The 18,854-nt window shown below is 35.2% G+C and overlaps 1 protein-coding gene across 1 annotated transcript; it reads left to right on the top strand.

The window, feature by feature from the left end:
- The first annotated feature begins 1,982 nt into the window (after positions 1-1,982).
- On the top strand, positions 1,983-18,213 carry LOC104593347 (protein RETICULATA, chloroplastic-like). Its single transcript, XM_010253105.2, has 7 exons — positions 1,983-3,016; positions 3,632-3,730; positions 4,144-4,364; positions 4,612-4,681; positions 4,968-5,047; positions 9,409-9,473; positions 17,754-18,213. The coding sequence occupies exons 1-7, from the start codon at positions 2,384-2,386 to the stop codon at positions 17,945-17,947; spliced, it is 1,362 nt and encodes a 453-aa protein (XP_010251407.1). The 5' UTR covers positions 1,983-2,383; the 3' UTR covers positions 17,948-18,213.
- The last annotated feature ends 641 nt before the right edge of the window (positions 18,214-18,854 follow it).

Here is an 18,854-nt window from a genome sequence, read left to right as displayed (position 1 = left end):
AGAACACTAGACTCTGTTCAAAATACTTTTTTTTTTTTTTTAAAAAAGTTGATGTTCTGAAAAAAAAAAATCATGAATGGTAGTCATCACAGTGGAATCGGAATCAAAATTCCTAATTTCGTTCCCAAGAGAAGGGAGGGATGAATCAGGAATAATAATGGAATTCCAATTCCATTCAACCAAACAATTGAAATAGGAATGGCCCAGTTAAATGGGCCCTATAAGTTTGATATATTAGTGCCCATGTTTGCAAGCAAGAGACCAAAGTTGAACTTATTTGATAGATGGCCAAGATTGTATACAAACTTCACTACAAATAGAAGCATGTTACCATGAAACGGCTCCCATATTAAAGAATACTTGCATCAAATCCTAATGATTTTTTCATAAAGTAATCCATATACCCTTGGTGGGTCCAAATTAATTATACATACAACGAAAATTAGGCAGTCGAAGAAAGGAATAAAATACATACTCTCCCTGTCTCTGTAGATGTATTAGTAGTCATCCACATTTTCTGGTAAATTTGCCACAGTTCTGAAGTTGTTAAAGGGTATCCTTAAGACCAGGTCCATTTACATGCTTGAGCTATAACATTCTACCTTCAGATCCCTTAAGTCAGACTTCAAGGCTATTCGTAATTTTTAAAGTAGTATAGATTTTTATCAATAAATTTTAATATAGAGGAGTAAGTTTTGTCATCACAAAATTTCAGAAATATTCTTGAGGCTATGCGTACTTTTTAAAGTAGTATAGTTGTTCCGGGCCGGGTCTGGGCACTCTTTTCTAGGGGTGGCAATTTTTTAACCCAATCCACCCATTAATTAACTTTTTTGGTTGTAACCATTTAGCCTAGGTCACTAGCGGGTTGGTTAACCCAATAAAGTGCTATTTAATGGGTTGGGTCACAGTTATCTACCTCAAAATTTCATCTCTCTCTCTCCACTATTCTACAACTCTACTCTCTCTTGATCAAGTCATTTCTTTCGTCTAAAACCAACTCCTCTCTTACTAATCAATCCCATCTGAACATTAAAAAGAATTGAAAACAATTGGAGTGTGTGAAGACGAACAGATTTTCATTTATACAATTGTTTATAAATGAAATTAAAAAATCACAATACAATTGGAATAGATAGTATAATAAAATTGAAAATATATATTAATATATTATATATAATTATTATTACATATACATATATATGCATATAATTATATAATTATTATATATATAATAATATAAATATAAATATATATGGGCTGCGCCAAGCCATGCTATGGGTCGGTCCGTGGGCTTGAGCTAGCATGACCCATTTTGTCGTGTTGTGTCATGCTAGAGTGTGAGCCCGAAAATCCAAGTTTGACGCAACCTAGAGATATGAGCTCAGCTGTAGCATGGCCCACGTTCTATAGTAATGGGCTGGGCCCAATACGACCCGATTTATATCTCTAAGAAAGAGTCTTCATCAATTGGTGTCGAACAAACCTATTCATTGGCTGCATTTTGTTGGCTTTGGGTCAAGCTTTGCCTCTTTATTAATAGAAAATGTATAGGCTCGAGTTCGAGCGTGACCCTTATATAAAGCCTAAAGCCCAATTTGAACATAAAAACTCTTACCTATGGTGTAACTTTTATAATAGTTTCTTGTAATTTTTGTTATTTTTATTTTCTATATTTGTTTATAGTCGTTGTTTTATTTTCCCATATTTTTTTGTTATTTTTTTCATTTTCTATGTTTATTTATAACTTTTGTTATATTTTTTTGTAATTTGTTTTTATGTTTTTTATAAATTTTGTTATATTTTTCTTTAATTTATGTTATATTTTTATTTAATTTATGCATATAGGATTAGTGGGTTGGGCGGTTTAACTGGGTCATTTACGGGTTAGTGGGTCAGATGGGTTGGGTTGAAGCTTAACCCAAACCGAACCCAACCCAACCCGCCCAATTGCCACTCCTCTTCGCCCACCTCGCTCACTCTCACACTCGGTCTGTCACACTCCCTCCCACTCACGCTCAATCGCTCTATTATTTATACGCCATGCCCCTGCATCACATCAACAACCCTGAAATCTTCCATTGCAGCGTCGTTTCAGAGCTTCCTTTTTCTCCTTGAAAACTGTAACCGGGGTTGGTTTTACTTTTTCTATTGGTTTGAATCGTCGCGGAGAGCTAGGGTTTGGTATAGTCTTTTTGGATTGATATTCGGACTTCGGAGGCTTTCGAGATTTTAATAAGCTCTTAGCAATATTTATTTCGATTGATCGTGACCAATTGAGAGTTGCTTTTGTTGTTCTTTATTGTCTAGTGGAGATATATGTTTATTTGTCGACTTCTCTGAGTGTTTTTCACTTTAAGGATTAGAAGAGTAGGGGAAGGAAATGGCGATTTGTTCTTCTAGCCTCAGGTTATCATATTTAGCCAACTCGCTGAATGACATTGATTCGATGAAGCAATGCAACGGAAACTCAATAGTTACTATGAAGGCGTTGGGTTCCCTGACAAGCAGTAATGGAGAGTTCAGGAGTATTCTAAGGGCAGCAAGTTTGACGCTTTCGAGTAGGTGCGCAAGCAGTATGCATCTCTCAGGAAAGGGGAAAAAGTGGTTTGAGGTTCGGTGCATGTCGCAGCCGCAGGCTAAACCGGAGTTCAGTGATCCTCCTGTAGTCACGGTTTTGCAAGAGGGAGCGGATGCTACTTCAGCGAAGGATTCTGAGGTTTTTCAAAGTAGCTTTACGTCAGATTCTGACAATGCAGGTGGTGATGGGTATCCTCTTAGTAGTACTGACGGCAATGGAAATTTTCCATCTGGAGGAGGAGGTGGCGGCGGCGGTGGCGGTGATGGTGATTACGAGGAGAATGACAATGAAGAGGAATTCGGTCCAGTAATGAAGTTTGAGGAGGTCTTAAAAGAAGCAGAAGCTCGGGGGGCTAAGCTTCCATCCGACATGCTGGAGGCTGCGAAGACTGTTGGAATTCGCAAAGTTCTTCTTCTCAGATACTTGGATTTGCAGGTAGATCCTTTTTTATATGGTAGAAAATAGTAATTCTCTACGGGTCTGTTTGATGCATGGAATCAGAATTGGATTTTTGAATTCCAATTCAAAGAATTCGGGTTCACGCATTTGGAAGTCTGATGTATGAGTCTGGGTATTAGTTATTACAATATAATTTCATACCAAACATTTTCCCAAGCAGTTGGTTATCAAAGAACCGGTGAACTGGTGTTTACTGTTCAAATGTTGCGAAAGAAAAAGAATATCTGAGATTCTCCACCCGTTTGAATCGAAATTATGTCTATAATAATGATAATAATAAAAACAGAATTAATATGAGAAATAAAATATCTGGTTCGTAGTGCTTGCATGTGTTGAGAACCTCACGTTAGAAACAGGTTGGGTAGAGATGGAAAGAGACACCGAGTGGTTAGCCTAAAATCAAATTCCTTGTGTTCAATTGGAATTCCAATTTCACCGCAATTTTTGCATGCCAAGCACTAGAACTTGGAATTTGGACCTATTCCAGTTCTATTTCCATGTCATGTTCAGGAACCAAATACAGCCTATAATTAACTTTTTTGCATGGTTTTTCTTTCTGTTCACTTGAACTTGTTGATTTTCTAATTGTAGGGTTCAGTCTGGCCTTTAGGCTTTGCAATCAGGTCCTGCTCCTTGCTGCGTGACCGAATGCTTGCTGATCCTGCTTTCCTATTTAAAATTGGAACAGAGGTTTGTTGAACTTCTTTTTTTTTTTCCCAATATAATTCTTATAAGAAAGCTCTCTTTCATTATGGTGTAAAAATATAGTTTTGGTGGTCAGGACTGTTTCTGGTGTTATTTACCCAAATTGTGCACATAGCAACCTTTTGCATTGGCAGTGGCTATTAATTATATTTATTGTATCCTAACAATCAATTGGAGGATGATGAAAAGCTATAATTGTTGACTTAAGAAAAAGTGGCTGTAGCATGATTTGGCAAAAAGCTATAAATCAGGCTGGTAAGAGAGCCTGATGTATAAATTTACAAGCCTATATCATGTACTGCATATTGGCTACTTGATATACTACCAACCTCATTTTGCTTGTAAGTTCAATGTACTCTGTTATATGAAATTGTCCATACTGGTTTGGCATGATGCAGATAGTCATTGATTCTTGTTGTGCAACATTTGCTGAAATCCAAAAGAGGGGCAAGGATTTTTGGACAGAATTTGAGTTGTATATGGCAGATCTTTTGGTTGGCTTGGTTGTTAACATTGCTTTGGTCAGCATGTTAGCACCCTATGCTCGTATTGGAAAACCATCTCTGTCAAAAGGGTTCCTTGGACGCATACAACATGCTTGTGGAGCTTTGCCTAGTAGGTTTGTAATCATGGCAATAATACTCTTTGTATTCCTTAATGAAGAGGAACTTACAAATAATAAAAAAAAAGAAGAAAAATAATTAATTCAGTTCTCTTTGATTAAAATGCTTTCATAGTTCTAGTGTTTGTGACTTTATAATGGTGAGGTACTGGCACTTGAACTTAGCTATTCTCCTTGTGCTTCCAGTTTACACCTTACATGATTATGAAAATGACTTAACACCTCAAATGTTGTTCTTATGCAGTGTGTTTGAAGCTGAAAGGCCAGGATGTAGATTTTCAATTCAGCAACGGATTGCAACATACTTTTATAAGGTTACACATTTTCCTTGTGTGTGTTGAAATGATAGTGGAACCATAATTCTCATCTGGAATGCTTGATTTCTTCATTTATTTTCTGGCAACATTACAGTGAGAAGTTTGATTCCTTCATTCATTGTCTAGCAACATTATAGCTTTCACTTTTTTATGTTCCTTTCATGTTTCTAATGCTTGAAAATGGTTCTGTTCAGATAATTTTCCGTTTGTATGCGAATGTAACCATGTATGTGTGTACATGCATATGAGTGGTATATGCTTTATTTACATGTTCTTCTTCCAGGGCTTGATGTATGGGGCAGTTGGATTTGTGTGTGGTCTTATTGGTCAGGGGATTGCTAATTTGATCATGACAACCAAACGGTATGCTTCTGTTTTGACAGACTATATTTCTATTTGCCTAAATTTTGTTTCATGAAATACTTTGGTAGATTTGTACTGTTTACACCATTTAATTTAGCTTGTGAATGTGGTATGCACAAGGTTCAATGAGCTATCATTGTGTTATTGCTTTCTTAACTGAACTCATAGCTTTCTCTCTAGAAGAAATGTTGTATGGATATTTAAGTAGTTTCAAGTTGTCCTCTCTATATGAATGGCCTTTTGTTTTGATCTACACTAATAAAGTTGTTCAGTTTATAAGTCACTATTACCCAAAAAAGGATAGGTCACCATAGATAACCTGCAAATTGGTTTGGTAGATGCAATTTAGATCTCAACTTAATGGTTGCTGAAAATTTATTTATTAAGTTTAATTCTTATAATTCTTAATTATGTTTTGTATCATGATAGTCATTTTATGATTTGAAAGGAAGAAAGAGGGGACTAAAAGCTGATATTGCTTTCCAGAGTGAAATTAAAGAGGCTCTAGCAATTAGACTAGCATCCCAACCATTCTAGAGAAGTTCGTGCATGCTTCTAATGGTTATATGTCATAGCTTATTTAAATCATTGGGGAATCTCCATAGCCATTTACCCAACAATGAAGTATTCCTTAGTATTACCTGTCCAATACCCAAACCCCCTTCCTCTTTACTTTTGCAAACTATCTTCCACTTGATCAAGTGATCCTTTTTCCTTTTTCTCAGTTTCCAAAGGAAGTCTCTCATGATCTTTTGAATTCTTTGGCCACAAAAGATGGAACTTTGAATACTGAAAGATAGGAGGTTGATAAAGGTGGATTTTGTGAGTGTGGTTCAACCCCCAAGGGAAGTATAATTATTTTTCCACGCGGTTAATCCTTTAGAAAACCTATCAAGGCTAGGATTACAAAAACTGGAGCACTTTGGTGGTTGGATGAAATTGAACTTCGATGGCAGCAGTTTAGGCAACCTTGGTCCTTCATGAGTTGGGGGGAATGGTAAGGGATGAGCGTGGTACTATATGTGGTTTGTATTTGGTCCAATTGAATGGGGTGATTCAATAAGGGCAGAACTTTTGGCTGCAGTTTTTGGGATACAAAAAGCTGAAGAAATGGGGACTCAAGGTTGGTTATTGAAGGGAATTCAAAGATAGTAGTTGGGTGGTTGAAGAAAGGTAAGAAGGTGGTTTGGCAATATAGAAATCAACTCAGACGCTTCAAGTGGCTTTCAAGAGAACTGAACATTCAAATAAGATGGGTAAGAAGGTCAGCTAATTGAACACCCCAAGATTTCTGCATGTCTCCTTGATACACTCTCTTCTCTAGATTTATTTTCAAATTTGAGATCCTCCTGAAGCATTTCATCAACAATTCAATGTTTGTCACATCCTCCTCACCCTTGTATTGGCAAAAAATCATGACATTTTCAGCAAAAAGTAGATGTGATACTACCACCTACTCCCTACCAATTCCTCCAACCTCTCTCAAGCCCAAGGCTATCTTCTTTCTTTACCGGTCAACTCAAAACACCTATTATGATGGTAAACAAAAAAGGTGATAATGGGTCCCCTTGTCTCAAACTCTCAAACCTTTCTTTGCCTAGAAGAAATCTTTTGCCACTCCATTTACCAGAATGGAATAGTGATTAGGTTGAGTGCATCCCCTAATCCCCTAATCCATTTTCTCCACCTATCACCAAAACCACAATTTAGTAAAGCCAAGTCCATAAAATCATAAGCTTTTTCCAAATCAAGCTTGCAAACCCAACCTTTGCTACCTTTTCTTCTCATCTCCTCCAGACTTTCATGGGCTACAAGGATTTGATCAATGATTTGCCTACCGGAAATAAAAGCTCCTTGATTTTGAAAAGAATGAAAAGCTTCAAGAAGCTGCAGAAGTGGATGAGGCTGGAACTGATTAACGGCATTATAGCAAATTACAGGGAGCAAGAGGTGGATGGGAGCATGTCTGAGGTAAGATTGATTGATTTGGTGAGCCTGGTTAGTTTAATTAATGAAAGCACAACACAGCTGAGAAAGGGGACAAGACTGACATCTGCATGATCTCCTACACCATGACCACCATGTCCACCTCCAATGGCCCATAATTTCCATGACCTGTATCTCCTGAGACAGCAAGGGCAGATTGCTCTAAAGTAGGGGTGGCTTCAGACAATCTAGGCTGCTAAGGTCTAGTATATGGTAATTCAGGACTGCCCACAATCTGTGACTGGAGTGGTTAATTCTCCATCTTAATTCCACAAAAATTTAGCTATATTGTATCACCACAATATCAGATCGAATATGATATTCAATTCTTCATATAAGCTTAATGTCTGAATAGTATTCCTCAAGGCCTGGTAAATTGTATACTGGGGATGATTTGCATCTCCACCCTTCTGATACAAATTGTTTGTCTTGACCTCAAAATTTTTATTAGCCTCCTCTATTATTAAGTTATTTACATATTTTCTATAATAATTTTACTTACACCCCTACTGTAAAGTTATTTATTTGTTAAGATCAAATTACTTGTAGGTACAACCTTTAGAGTTTATCTGTTATCCACATTTATACCCCTAAAAAGTTTATGTTTACCCCACCCCTCTTTTATCGGCTATTCATTTACTCTTGATGCTCTTGCAAAAAAAAAAAAAAAAAAACTCTTGATGCTAAGAAAGCACTAATTTTTGTTAATTCTTTTAATTTTAAATTATCAAGTTTTCCTTAATTGAAATGCATTCTTTTAATACCAAACATTTTGATTGTGAAATAAGGCTCTAAAAGAGCAAGGGGAGGACCATAGAAAACATGTCTCTTGATAGAACACAATGGCAGGACAGGGTTCATGCACAAGCTCGTCTATGATGTTGCAAAATTTAAAAGATTTTATTTTTTGACTGTCATACTCCAAAACGTACTAGCCATAGATTGCAAGCTGCACCATCAGTTCAACTGTTGAACACTAATGTTTTTAACTTATTATGTGATATCATTTAGTCAAATTAATAATTGCTATTAGTTAGCACGCATGCTTGTTTATTTTGGTACTAGGTGGTGTATCTGATCAAATGCATGGTTGAGGATGTTTTATGCTATTAATTCAAGTCAATGTTTTCAAAACTAGATCAGACCAGATGGTTGAATTGTTGAACACTAACCACTTAGATTCCAGTTTCTTGAATTGAGCCAACCTATTGCCACAAAAGAAACCATAAAACCCAGAGGACCCTTGGCCCATCTGTTTGAACTGTGAAACTGTTTTCAGAAACCATATATTGGCACAAGAAATTCACTACTGCCATATCTTTGCTTTTTGGGTGAGTTTTAGCAGAAATATGTAGGATCCTTTTTTTAAGTAAAAATATTTAGAATTCTAAGTTAAACAATACAAAAAATCCCATTATCCCTAATATCTTAAATATTCAGTCATAGGAACCTAACTAATATCCTCATGACCTCATCGCAAGATACAAGTGAAAAGTGGTGTTTGGATTGGGTCTTTCCCTGAAACTGGAGAAGAGGAATCATCTTTATAACTGGCAGAAGAGAATGGTAGATAGAAAGAAAGAACTATATATCCTCCTTCATCATAATTGTTATGATTATTTGATGGCAGTTGAATTAAAACACTACCTCTGCAACTTCAACAGTGAGCACTCAAAAGATCTGATTCTTCAGATTATTAGGAGTATATGACCTTCAAGATGATTTAGATTGAAAATTAGCTGATTTATTTGATTAAGGGTTGAGTGCTTTTTCTCTCTTTTCTGTTCAACAATCCTATTGAACCACAAACTGGTATCCTCAACAATTCAAGGTCTAGTATTCTTTTAAAAACACTAGATTAAAATCAAATGCTCTATTCACTACTTTTATGCTTTTTGGCTAGATATTAAATTGGTTATTTGCTTACAGACCCGGTAAACATGCTGTCTATAAATATTTAAAGTATCTTTATATGAATTATTTTCTGCTTTTTTTGTTTTGTGTTCAGTGTAATACCTAGGAGCTGTTTGATAACAGATGAAGTGGCTGAACTGAATGACTTATTAATGGTCTTTTAGTGAATAATTTATTAAGGAGGCTATGAGCTCCCTAATTGTTGAAGCTGAAGTCAGATTAATTACTATTCCCTTGAATATTTTAATACTTAATTATTTTATCCACTAAAAAAAGAAAGCGTTCAGTTCATCTACCTCAACTGTTATCAAACGGCTTGTAAATATCATTGAGGGTTCAACTGATATGTCATTTAACCTTTATAGAAACTGTTTTAAGTTGGCCTGCTTACTTTTCTGGTTTGCATTATGTTTAATGAGATTATTGCTAACAATATCTTCATTTTTATATTCCTTGATCAGGAGCATAAAGAAATCAGAGGAGGATATACCTGTACCACCTCTTGTGAAAAGTGCTGCCCTTTGGGGTATGTTTGACCCCACCTTTAAAGGGTTTTATTTATCTTTGGTGTAGAAGATCTGATTTTTCTGTCCTTACCATTGGCAATGCTGAAGTCTTGGTTGCATGCATAAATTTGATGGAATCATAAACCTTGACCAGATACCATGGATTCAGTACGTTGCTGACATGAAGGAAAAGAAACAGAAAGAGAAAATAAAGGGCTTAATCAACTCTCTTCCTCTCCCCCCTTTTGCCGCATAAAGTTCACCATCAGTATTTCACACTCTGGGAACGTTAATTAGCGTATTTAACCTTGCAGGCTTCGACAATTTTTTTTTTTTTACTATCATAATGTTAGTTTTGAGGGTTTTAAGCTGATCAGTGCAATGGCTAGCCTATGGTCTAGAAGTTTAGGCTAGTTTGGACTCAACAATTAAAATGCATCTGAAGTTTCAAACATAGTTTTCAATAGGGGTGCTCACGGTTCGGTTAACTGAACCATGGAAAATTGGTAAGCGAAACTGAACCGAACCAATCGGTTACCCTGTTGATCAGTTCGGTTTGTCAATTTTTTTATTTTTTATTTTTATAATATAAATATATAATAAAAAAATTAGAAATACATATAAAATACTATATTATAAATAATAAATAATATATTATATATTATAAATACATATAAATATATGTATACCGAACCCATTGGTTTGGTTAACTAGAATTTTTGGTTCGCTTCAATGTTTTGAAAATCGTAATCGTATTGTAAATTGTAGAGAAAGTTGAATCGAATTGAATTGTGAATCGTATTGTAAATCGTAAGATTATTTCTATTTTATATAAACTTGTCAAAAATTAAATATAGATATATTAAAAGGCTAAATATATATAGGAAAGTGATTTTACACTATTTTTGATCTATATCTACCATATATGTAAACAATAGAATTTACCACTTATGCAATAGAAGTCTAACATGATATAATTAACTTTGACTTGAAAATCAAACAAATCTGCATACAATGGCCCTTTTAACTTACATATGATAGAAAATAAACTCAATTTCTAGGCTTAAATAATGTAAATAAGTCATTTTCTAGTAAGGGATTTAAAAAAAGTCTCCCATGTCAAAACTAAACATAAAAAAAAAACGAAGTAGAGAACTAATTCTTAATTGAACTTATTTGAATCTTAGTGAATGAAAATCGTAAGATTTATGTATCAAATCGTAGGATTTAAACAAAAATCGTAAGATTTTTGCAGAAAAGGATTCAGACATAAGATTTGAATAGAAACTCTTGTGATTCATGATTCAAATCGTGAATCGTATCATAAATCGTAAGATTTTCACAACATTGTTTCAGTCTCGTTGGTTCAATTTGGTTCAGTTGTTCAGTTTTTCATGATCATCCCTAGTTTTCAAGGCACCTAGGTGAAAGGGGGGTGCCTTGTCACCTAGTTTCCTAGGCGTCACCTTATGCGATGGATTTTATTTTTAACTTAAAAACCATGGATCTTAAGGTAACTCTCTAGGTTCCATAGCAACCAGAAACCATCTATCACCTTCACTAGTTATCATCTATAATCTTCATGGTTTAAATCAATGGATGTAAATGGTATATATGCTCGGAAAATTGAGATTGGGATGCCGAAGAATGTAAGTTGATGGTGGTTAGAGAAGGAGGAAGAAGAATAGGGAATTAGGGTTGCCGAGTTGCCAAAAAGGTCCTACCTTAAGAAAACAAGTCTCCTATTTATATGGAAGGGTTGGCCATGTAGACATGTATAGCCTAGAGAACATTCCAGATGATTTAAGGCGGATAAAGGGATATGTGGTGGTGGATCCTAGATTGCCTTGGAGAAGAGACATGTATAGAGTGGGGAACCAGGTATTGCCGTTTTGGCCTATACAAGCTTTCTTTGACACCACTCTTGCGGTCTCACCATGTGGTGCAATCTCAGTTCCTGGGCTTGCTGTATGGCATGCTAATCCTTGCTTTATCTTTCTTGTGGGAGAAGTCACAAGCTTATACTTAAGACTTCATTATCTTGATGAAGCCACAATTGGTGCATCCCAACAATGAGCATGAATTCATGTTTTGGTGAGGTTGAGGTTATGACAAGCACGAGTTTCTAGCTTGGCAAGGCTAAGCTTTGCTGTAGGAATCAAGGCTATTTTATATAAAATATAATTTTTTAACAAATAAATATTCATGAGTTGACAAGTGCCAACACATAAGTCAACACGTACCAACACACGAGTCAAATCAAGTATGAGAGTTGTCCTCTTAGGCAAGACCTTTTATAGATGAAAGCAAGGCTTTCATTCCCATTCTTGAGCATAAGTGCCAACACATAAGTCAACACGTGCCAACACACGAGTCAAATCAAGTATGAGAGTTGTCCTCTTAGGCAAGACCTTTTATAGATGAAAGCAAGGCCTTCATTCTCATTCTTGAGCATTGTGGGACTTGGGACAAACTCAATGGTAACACTCACTGTTGAGTGTTGGTTCATGTCCCAACATTGCTTAAGAATGGGAAAGAAGGCCTTGCCTTCATCTACAAAGGATAATTAAGCCAAGCTAAACCAAATTTAGGAATTAAATGCAGCCCATTGCCTTTATTTTTGTGCAATAGGCCCAAAACCTAGCCAAGCCTAGCCTAGTTTTGGGGTTGTGCAATGTTTTTTTCATGTGTTATATATTATTTAATTTAAATTTTCTAAATAATTAATTCTTTTTCATTAGGCCCGGAAAGCCTGTAAGCCTGGTCCAGGCCTGGGCTTGTAATTTAGGCCTGGAGTGTGGGCTGGGCCCGGGCCTAGGCTGAAGCCTTTATCATGGGTTCTAAGCCTGGTCCAGCCCATGATCACCTATAAATATTCATGTGAAGAAAAAGAAGAAAGAAAAGAAAACTCAGAAAATAAGGGACTCAGTCCCTGTTTTTATCCTAGGACAAATGTTCTTTTTTTACGAGTAAAAAATTTTAAGTTCTTCCTTGCTTATCGGTTCAGGTTTGAAGTCTTGAAGGGTTTAAGACAACATACACTAACATGTGTATTGATTGAATCCTAACAAATAAGAAAATAATAAAATGAAACTAGTATTTTAATGCACAAAACGAATAATGTAGTTGAGTAATATGTAGGTGCTTAAGCATGGTGACCCTCCATGGGTGCCTTGTCGCCTAGGTATTGCCTTGACAACCATGGTTTCAAAATACAGTAGAATAAAGTAAAACAAGATAATGAAGAGAATAGAGGGAGAAAATATTGTATTAAAAAATTCATACAATTTTAGTGTGTAAAATGTGTCAGCAATCATACGAGGCGATGTCCAACCTTGGCAGCAACACGAAATATGTTGTAAATGAATTACCAAAATAAATATTTCTGCAAGTCTACATGTTGTATCCTTGTAGAACCTCCCTCTTTTTTTTTGTCAATCTGATTTTCTTAGATTCAATGTAAAGAAAGAGAAAACAAGAAGAAATACGAGAAATAAGAAAAGAAAGAAAAAGAGAGAAAAGGGAGTTTGAGGAAAACATGAAATGCCCATTATGTTACTTTCTCTTCTTTTTTTAATAGTAGGGTATTAGCAGGAAGCTGAGCTGTCCTTATAATGTGTTGCAGACATGGTGGGTCCAAAAAAACATGCTACAAGACAAATGCTTCCATGCCTCCATAGGCTCCATTTTGTCTGCAGCAAAGCTGCAGAGGCAGCTAAGCTGCTTTCTAATGTAACTATTTTAGGAAATGGGAATTCTAACAGCATAATTCCTCCCTCCCCATCACTTGTACTTGAAAATAAGTGCATTATACACCAGACAGCCCACATAACATTTTAGATACATGGTGTATGATGCACTTGTACATGATTCACAGAAAAAAAATGTATTTCTTGCATTAATTGTTCTCAATTAATCATCTTTTGGTGCTCAAGCTTTGATGATTGGTATGCTTATTAGTAGACTGTAAACACATGGCAATGATGTTCTTCTTGCCTAACAATATTCTCCCTACTCTATGAAGGGAATTCAAGTTCATTGATGCCAATTGGATATTTAAGTTGGCCCTAATCAAGGGTTCATATCAACAGTTACAATAGTCTAGAGGATAAAAGGCTAGTAAACTAAAACTGTTCTACAAGAAGGAAAGCTTTCTTAATACAGTTCAAAGAAAAATGAAAGCTGTTATAATTTAATATAATCTGATCCTATTGTTGTCCTTTATCTTAAAAAGGATTTTTTTTATTGTATTCTACACTAATTTAAATTAGTGACGAAATTAGTGATATCTTATGCCTATTTACTTTCTATCCATTTTTAGGATACCCTCTAGGGTAGTCGAGGTTAGAAAAAACTGATGAGGGACTTCTTATGGAAACCGGGAGAAGAGAAAAAGGATCACCTGATTAGTTGGGAGATTGTTAGCCGTTGTAAGGAAGGAGGGTTAGGAGGGAATTTAGTTAACAAAAATGAAGCTCTTCTAGGCAAATGGCTCTAGAGGTGGTCTATGGAAAGAGAGGCTTTGGCATGAAGTGGTGGCTAGTATCCATGGCTGTTCTGAAATTGGATGGGATGTTGGGGTATCTTGATGGGCTCGACTCACTACTCCTTGGAAAGCAATATCCAACGTTCTCCCTAAGTTCCTCAAGTTTGTAAGGTATGATGTTCGCTCAGGTAACTCCATTCTTTTTTGGGAAGATGTTTGGGTGGGTAATCGACCTTTAAAAGATCTTTTTCCTCCCCTTTATTCCATCTCCCCTTTTAAGGAGTCTGTTTTGAGGTTTCTTCATCCCTCAAAACTTCCATTGTCTCCTGCCTGGGATCTCGGTTTTCATAGGGGCCTAACTCAATGTTTTAAAAGCGCAAAGCACAAGGAGAGGTGCACACCTTTTTGAAGCAAGGTGCAAAAATATAAAAAATAAAAAATGTCAAAAAATTCAAAAATTTCCAAAAAATTCAAAAATATGCAAAAAAATAAAAATACTAAACATAATATTAATAAGAAATATAAACTTAAATTTTAAAATTAATGTTTTAAAAAACCTATTATCTAAAATTAAAATACATAAACATAACATGTAAAGCATCAAATGAAAATTTAAAAATAAAATCAAACATATAAAACATTTTCAAGCATGTAAAGCCCACAATCTCTTTTTTTCCTCAATTGCATTACTTCAAGTAGCTACTGTGATGTAAAACATATTACATTCTTGATTCTATGAGTCGCCTTTGTGCCACGCCCTTCGCTTGCTCACCAAAGCTCTGAGAACCCCCTATTTGCTAATGTTGTTTATTCATTCATCTTAATAACACATCTTCTTAAAAGGCAATTAAAATTATAAAATCATTGTTTTTTTTTGTGTGAGAATTAAGAATTGAAGACCCTAACATGGACTTGTTTGGGATTGCCTCGATGGGCGTGGTTGGGGGTCTAGGGGTGGAGCCGGCCAAACCGCTAGGTTCAAAAAAAGAAAAAAAGTGTACAACTTTCAAAAGGTGCACGCCTTGGCCAAGGCGCAAAATAAAAAATATTAAGCATAATATTAATAAAAATATAAACTTTAAATTTTAAAATAAATGTTTTAAAAAACCTATTATCTAAAATTAAAATACATAAACATAGCATGTAAAGCATATTCAAATGTGAATTTAAAAATGAAATCAAACATATAAAACATTTTCAAGCATGTAAAACCCACAATCTCTTTTTCCTCAATTGCATTACTTAAAGTAGCTAATGTGATGTAAAACATATTGCATTCTTGATTCTACAAGCCTCCTTTGTGTCGTGCCCCTTGAGACAAGGCCAAACAAGTCCATGTTAGGGTCTTAAATTCTTAGTTCTCACACAAAAAAATAATGATTTTATAATTTTAATTGCTTTTTAAGAAGATATTTTAGTAGGATGGATGAATGAACAACATTACCAAATAGGGGTTTTAAGAAGATATTTTGGTAATGTTCATTTATTCATCCTATTAAAATATTTTTTTTAAATATCTATTAAAATTATAAAATCATTATTTTTTTTTGTGTGAGAACTAAGAATTTAAGACCCTAACATGGACTTGTTTGGGCTTGCCTCGACGGGCATGGCACGGGGGTGGAGCCACCGGCCCAGCTGTTAGGGTCAAAAACAAAAGGCGCAGAATTTTAAAAAGGCGTACGCCTAGGCACACCAGGCGTGCGCCTTGAAGGGCTGCGCCTAGGACCTGGGCGAGGTGCCTACCCTAAAATGCACCTCGCATATGCACCTAGGTGTGCCTTTTAAATCACTGCCCAATATATGCTTGTATTGTCAAGTTCCTAGGCTCCTATTTTTAATCCAATCTATTATAACTCTTCAGTCCCCTTCCACTATGTTATGTATGTAGTTCAGGGATCTCCCCAATCTCAGCCCTTGAAGAACCAGCAACTGCTGCTATCTAATTAAATCACTTTAGCCATTTGGTCTGGAATAAATGGCCATGCAGTAGTAGCTTCATGATTGATCCCTAAACAGTTCACCAATACCTGATTCTCTTAGGTTGCCCAAGCTGCTGGCATCAAAGTTTAAATTCATGAAGTTCATAGTTGGAGTCCATGAAATAATAACTCTTCTTGAAGATGAGGAATCCACATATTGCCATCCTCGAAGAATGTCATCCACAGAGAGTGGATCAGAAAGCAATATTGTCAAAATCTTATGATTTATGATATGATTCACGATTTGAATCATGAATGCCAAGGGTTTTGATTTGAATCTTATGTCTGAATCCCTTTCTGCAAAAATCTTACAACTTTGTTTGAATTGTATTTGAATCATATGATTTGATTCATAAATCTTACAATTTATACAATTCACTGTGATTCAAATAAGTTCTATTAAGAATATGTTCTTTACTAATGCCATTTTTTGTTTATATTTAATTTTGTCAAGGGAGACTTTTTGAAACCCTTACTAAAAAGTGATTTATTTCAGTTGTTTAAGCTTAGACATTGTGTTTATTTTCCATCATATGTAGGTTAAAGATCCACTATATTGTTTAGATACATATAGGTTATTTTCCATTATATTTAGATATTTGATTTCAGTCAAACTTGTTTATATCTTCTTAGGTTTCTTTTGTACAAGTGGTAAATTCTATTGTTTAGATACATGGTAGATATGGATTAAAATAGGGTAAAATAACTGTCCTATATATGATTACTATTTTAGTGTATTTTTTTTCACAAGTTTGTAAAAAATTGAAATAATCTTATGATTTACAATACAATTACGATTTGTGGAGTATTGTTAGAAAGGCTTAAGGGCTTTATCCAATGAGACACTTTGATTAAGATATGCTCTGTTATGGCTGTTTACTTGTTCATTTCTCTCTCTCTCTCTCTCTGTTTCCCCTCTTTTTGTACGTAAATGAATTTCAACTATACTAGTCCTTAAAACAATGATTCCTTGGACTTGTCTTCTTTTTCCTTTTATTGCACTCAAATATGGCTGTAAACGGATCAGATTTAGCAAAATCCAAATCCAATCTGATTATTGAAAAATGACATCTGAATCTGAAATCCGATTGTATTTGAAGATCTTTTGGATTCGAATTCGAATCCTAATGGACTCAGGTCATATTTGGATTTAATCCAACTCCACTTTAATTTTTTAAAATACAGAAAACATTAAAAGTTAATTACTTTTCAATTTTTATATATAATAAATTAATATAAACAAAACATACTGAACTTTTTTATATATAATTGCATATATAATATAATGTATAAAATTATATTTTTTATAATTTCAAGTATAATTATATAAATTTTATATATTAAAATAAATAAATATTATAATATAATGGAATTCGGATTTTAATTGGATCAGATGGAGTCATCCACATCTGATCCAATTATTAATCGGATGCAGATTGCAAAATCCGAATCTGATCCGATTATGTAAACACATCATCTGGATCTGGGAGAATTGGATTGGATCTTGAACTCTCGGAGTCCGTTGACAGCCCTACGCTTGAACAGTTCTGAGAAGATAAAATAAAAACTTGTATATCTTTGATGCTGGAATGGCTCTGACCGCTTTGTGAATTTTGTATGTTTTCCATTTAAATAAAGAACTGGATGGTTGTGGTTTGGAATTCTAAAATACCAGATGGTTCAAATGGTTCTATCCAGTTTTGTGTATCATTTTGGTTCAATTAATGAATTGAGTTCAAATTGTATCCAGTTTTGGTTTGACCCATTTTGAGCGGTCTGGCTGGTTTCTCCTGCTGTCTGTGTTTTACTAATTGGTTTCCCTTAATTATCAGGTGTTTTTCTCGGAGTTTCTTCTAATACTCGCTACCAGATTATAAATGGATTGGAATGCCTGGTGGAAGCATCACCTTTGGCAAAGCAGATCCCACCTGTTGCAATGGCCTTCACTGTTGGTGTGCGATTTGCTAACAATGTTTATGGGGGTATGCAGTTTGTGGACTGGGCTAGGTGGAGTGGGGTGCAATGATTTTATTTTATTTTTCCTTCTGTTTGACATAATGATAACAATGGACAGAAATGTGTGCGTGTGTGCGTGTCTGTGTGAATATTAGACCCAGAAACCCTTGGAGGTGATTTTATTCTCTTACAGACACCAGGGACAGGTAGGTTCTGAATTCTGATGAGGTTACAAAGTGTTCTACCGTGTGATATGCTTGTCCTTGTTGTAATCCGTTCTGGGTTTTATATGTATTTATGTATTAGCTAATATGAATCTACCAATTGAAGCTGGAATCGTCTCTTCTTGTTTCTTATTTTCATTATACCCCTGATGTGATTGTAAGAATAAATGCTTAGCTTTCTTCTTGAGGCTGTGATTGACTAGAACTAGAAGCATACTTTGCCTCTAGATTCTGCAGAAGCTTGCAGTTGCAGCAGTTTGTACTTTGTAGTGTGAATTGCATGTGCACTGGCGTAAATGCATGAGTGCAAATATGTTGAGTGAAAATTCTGTTCACATTTCAGTCTTATTTGTTTGTGAAAGTGGCCCCCGCTTTATATGAAAGAGAATTGAGGTGGGAGTGAAGTGTTACAAAATTTGCATCTGTTTTTGGGATGCAAAATTTGCACCAAGTGCAAATGAGATAAAAAAAATTGCATTGTGTAAAGACTGAGAGTACAAATTATGGTTACAAACAATTGGGTGCAAATTTTTTATTCAGTCTAAATTTGCACTGCAAGCAAACAGCCTTGGGGCCAACGGCCAACGGCCAATTTTTTTATTTTTATTTTTCGGTTTTAGGCCAATCTTAGATGTTGGAGACCCATCTGCAATTGGGTTGTAATGACTAATGCTAATCCATTGTTTCATAGTTTCACTGTCAGGGAACAGACTTTCACTAAAAATATACATTGTTAACGGCGTCGAGATTTTT

This window comes from Nelumbo nucifera, chromosome 7 (assembly GCF_055504915.1).
Source record: "Nelumbo nucifera cultivar China Antique chromosome 7, China Antique-T2T, whole genome shotgun sequence".
In the NCBI taxonomy this organism is placed as follows: Eukaryota; Viridiplantae; Streptophyta; class Magnoliopsida; order Proteales; family Nelumbonaceae; genus Nelumbo; species Nelumbo nucifera.
The sequence above is the reverse complement of the archived record's forward strand: the minus strand, read 5'-3'. Positions and strand labels throughout refer to the sequence as shown.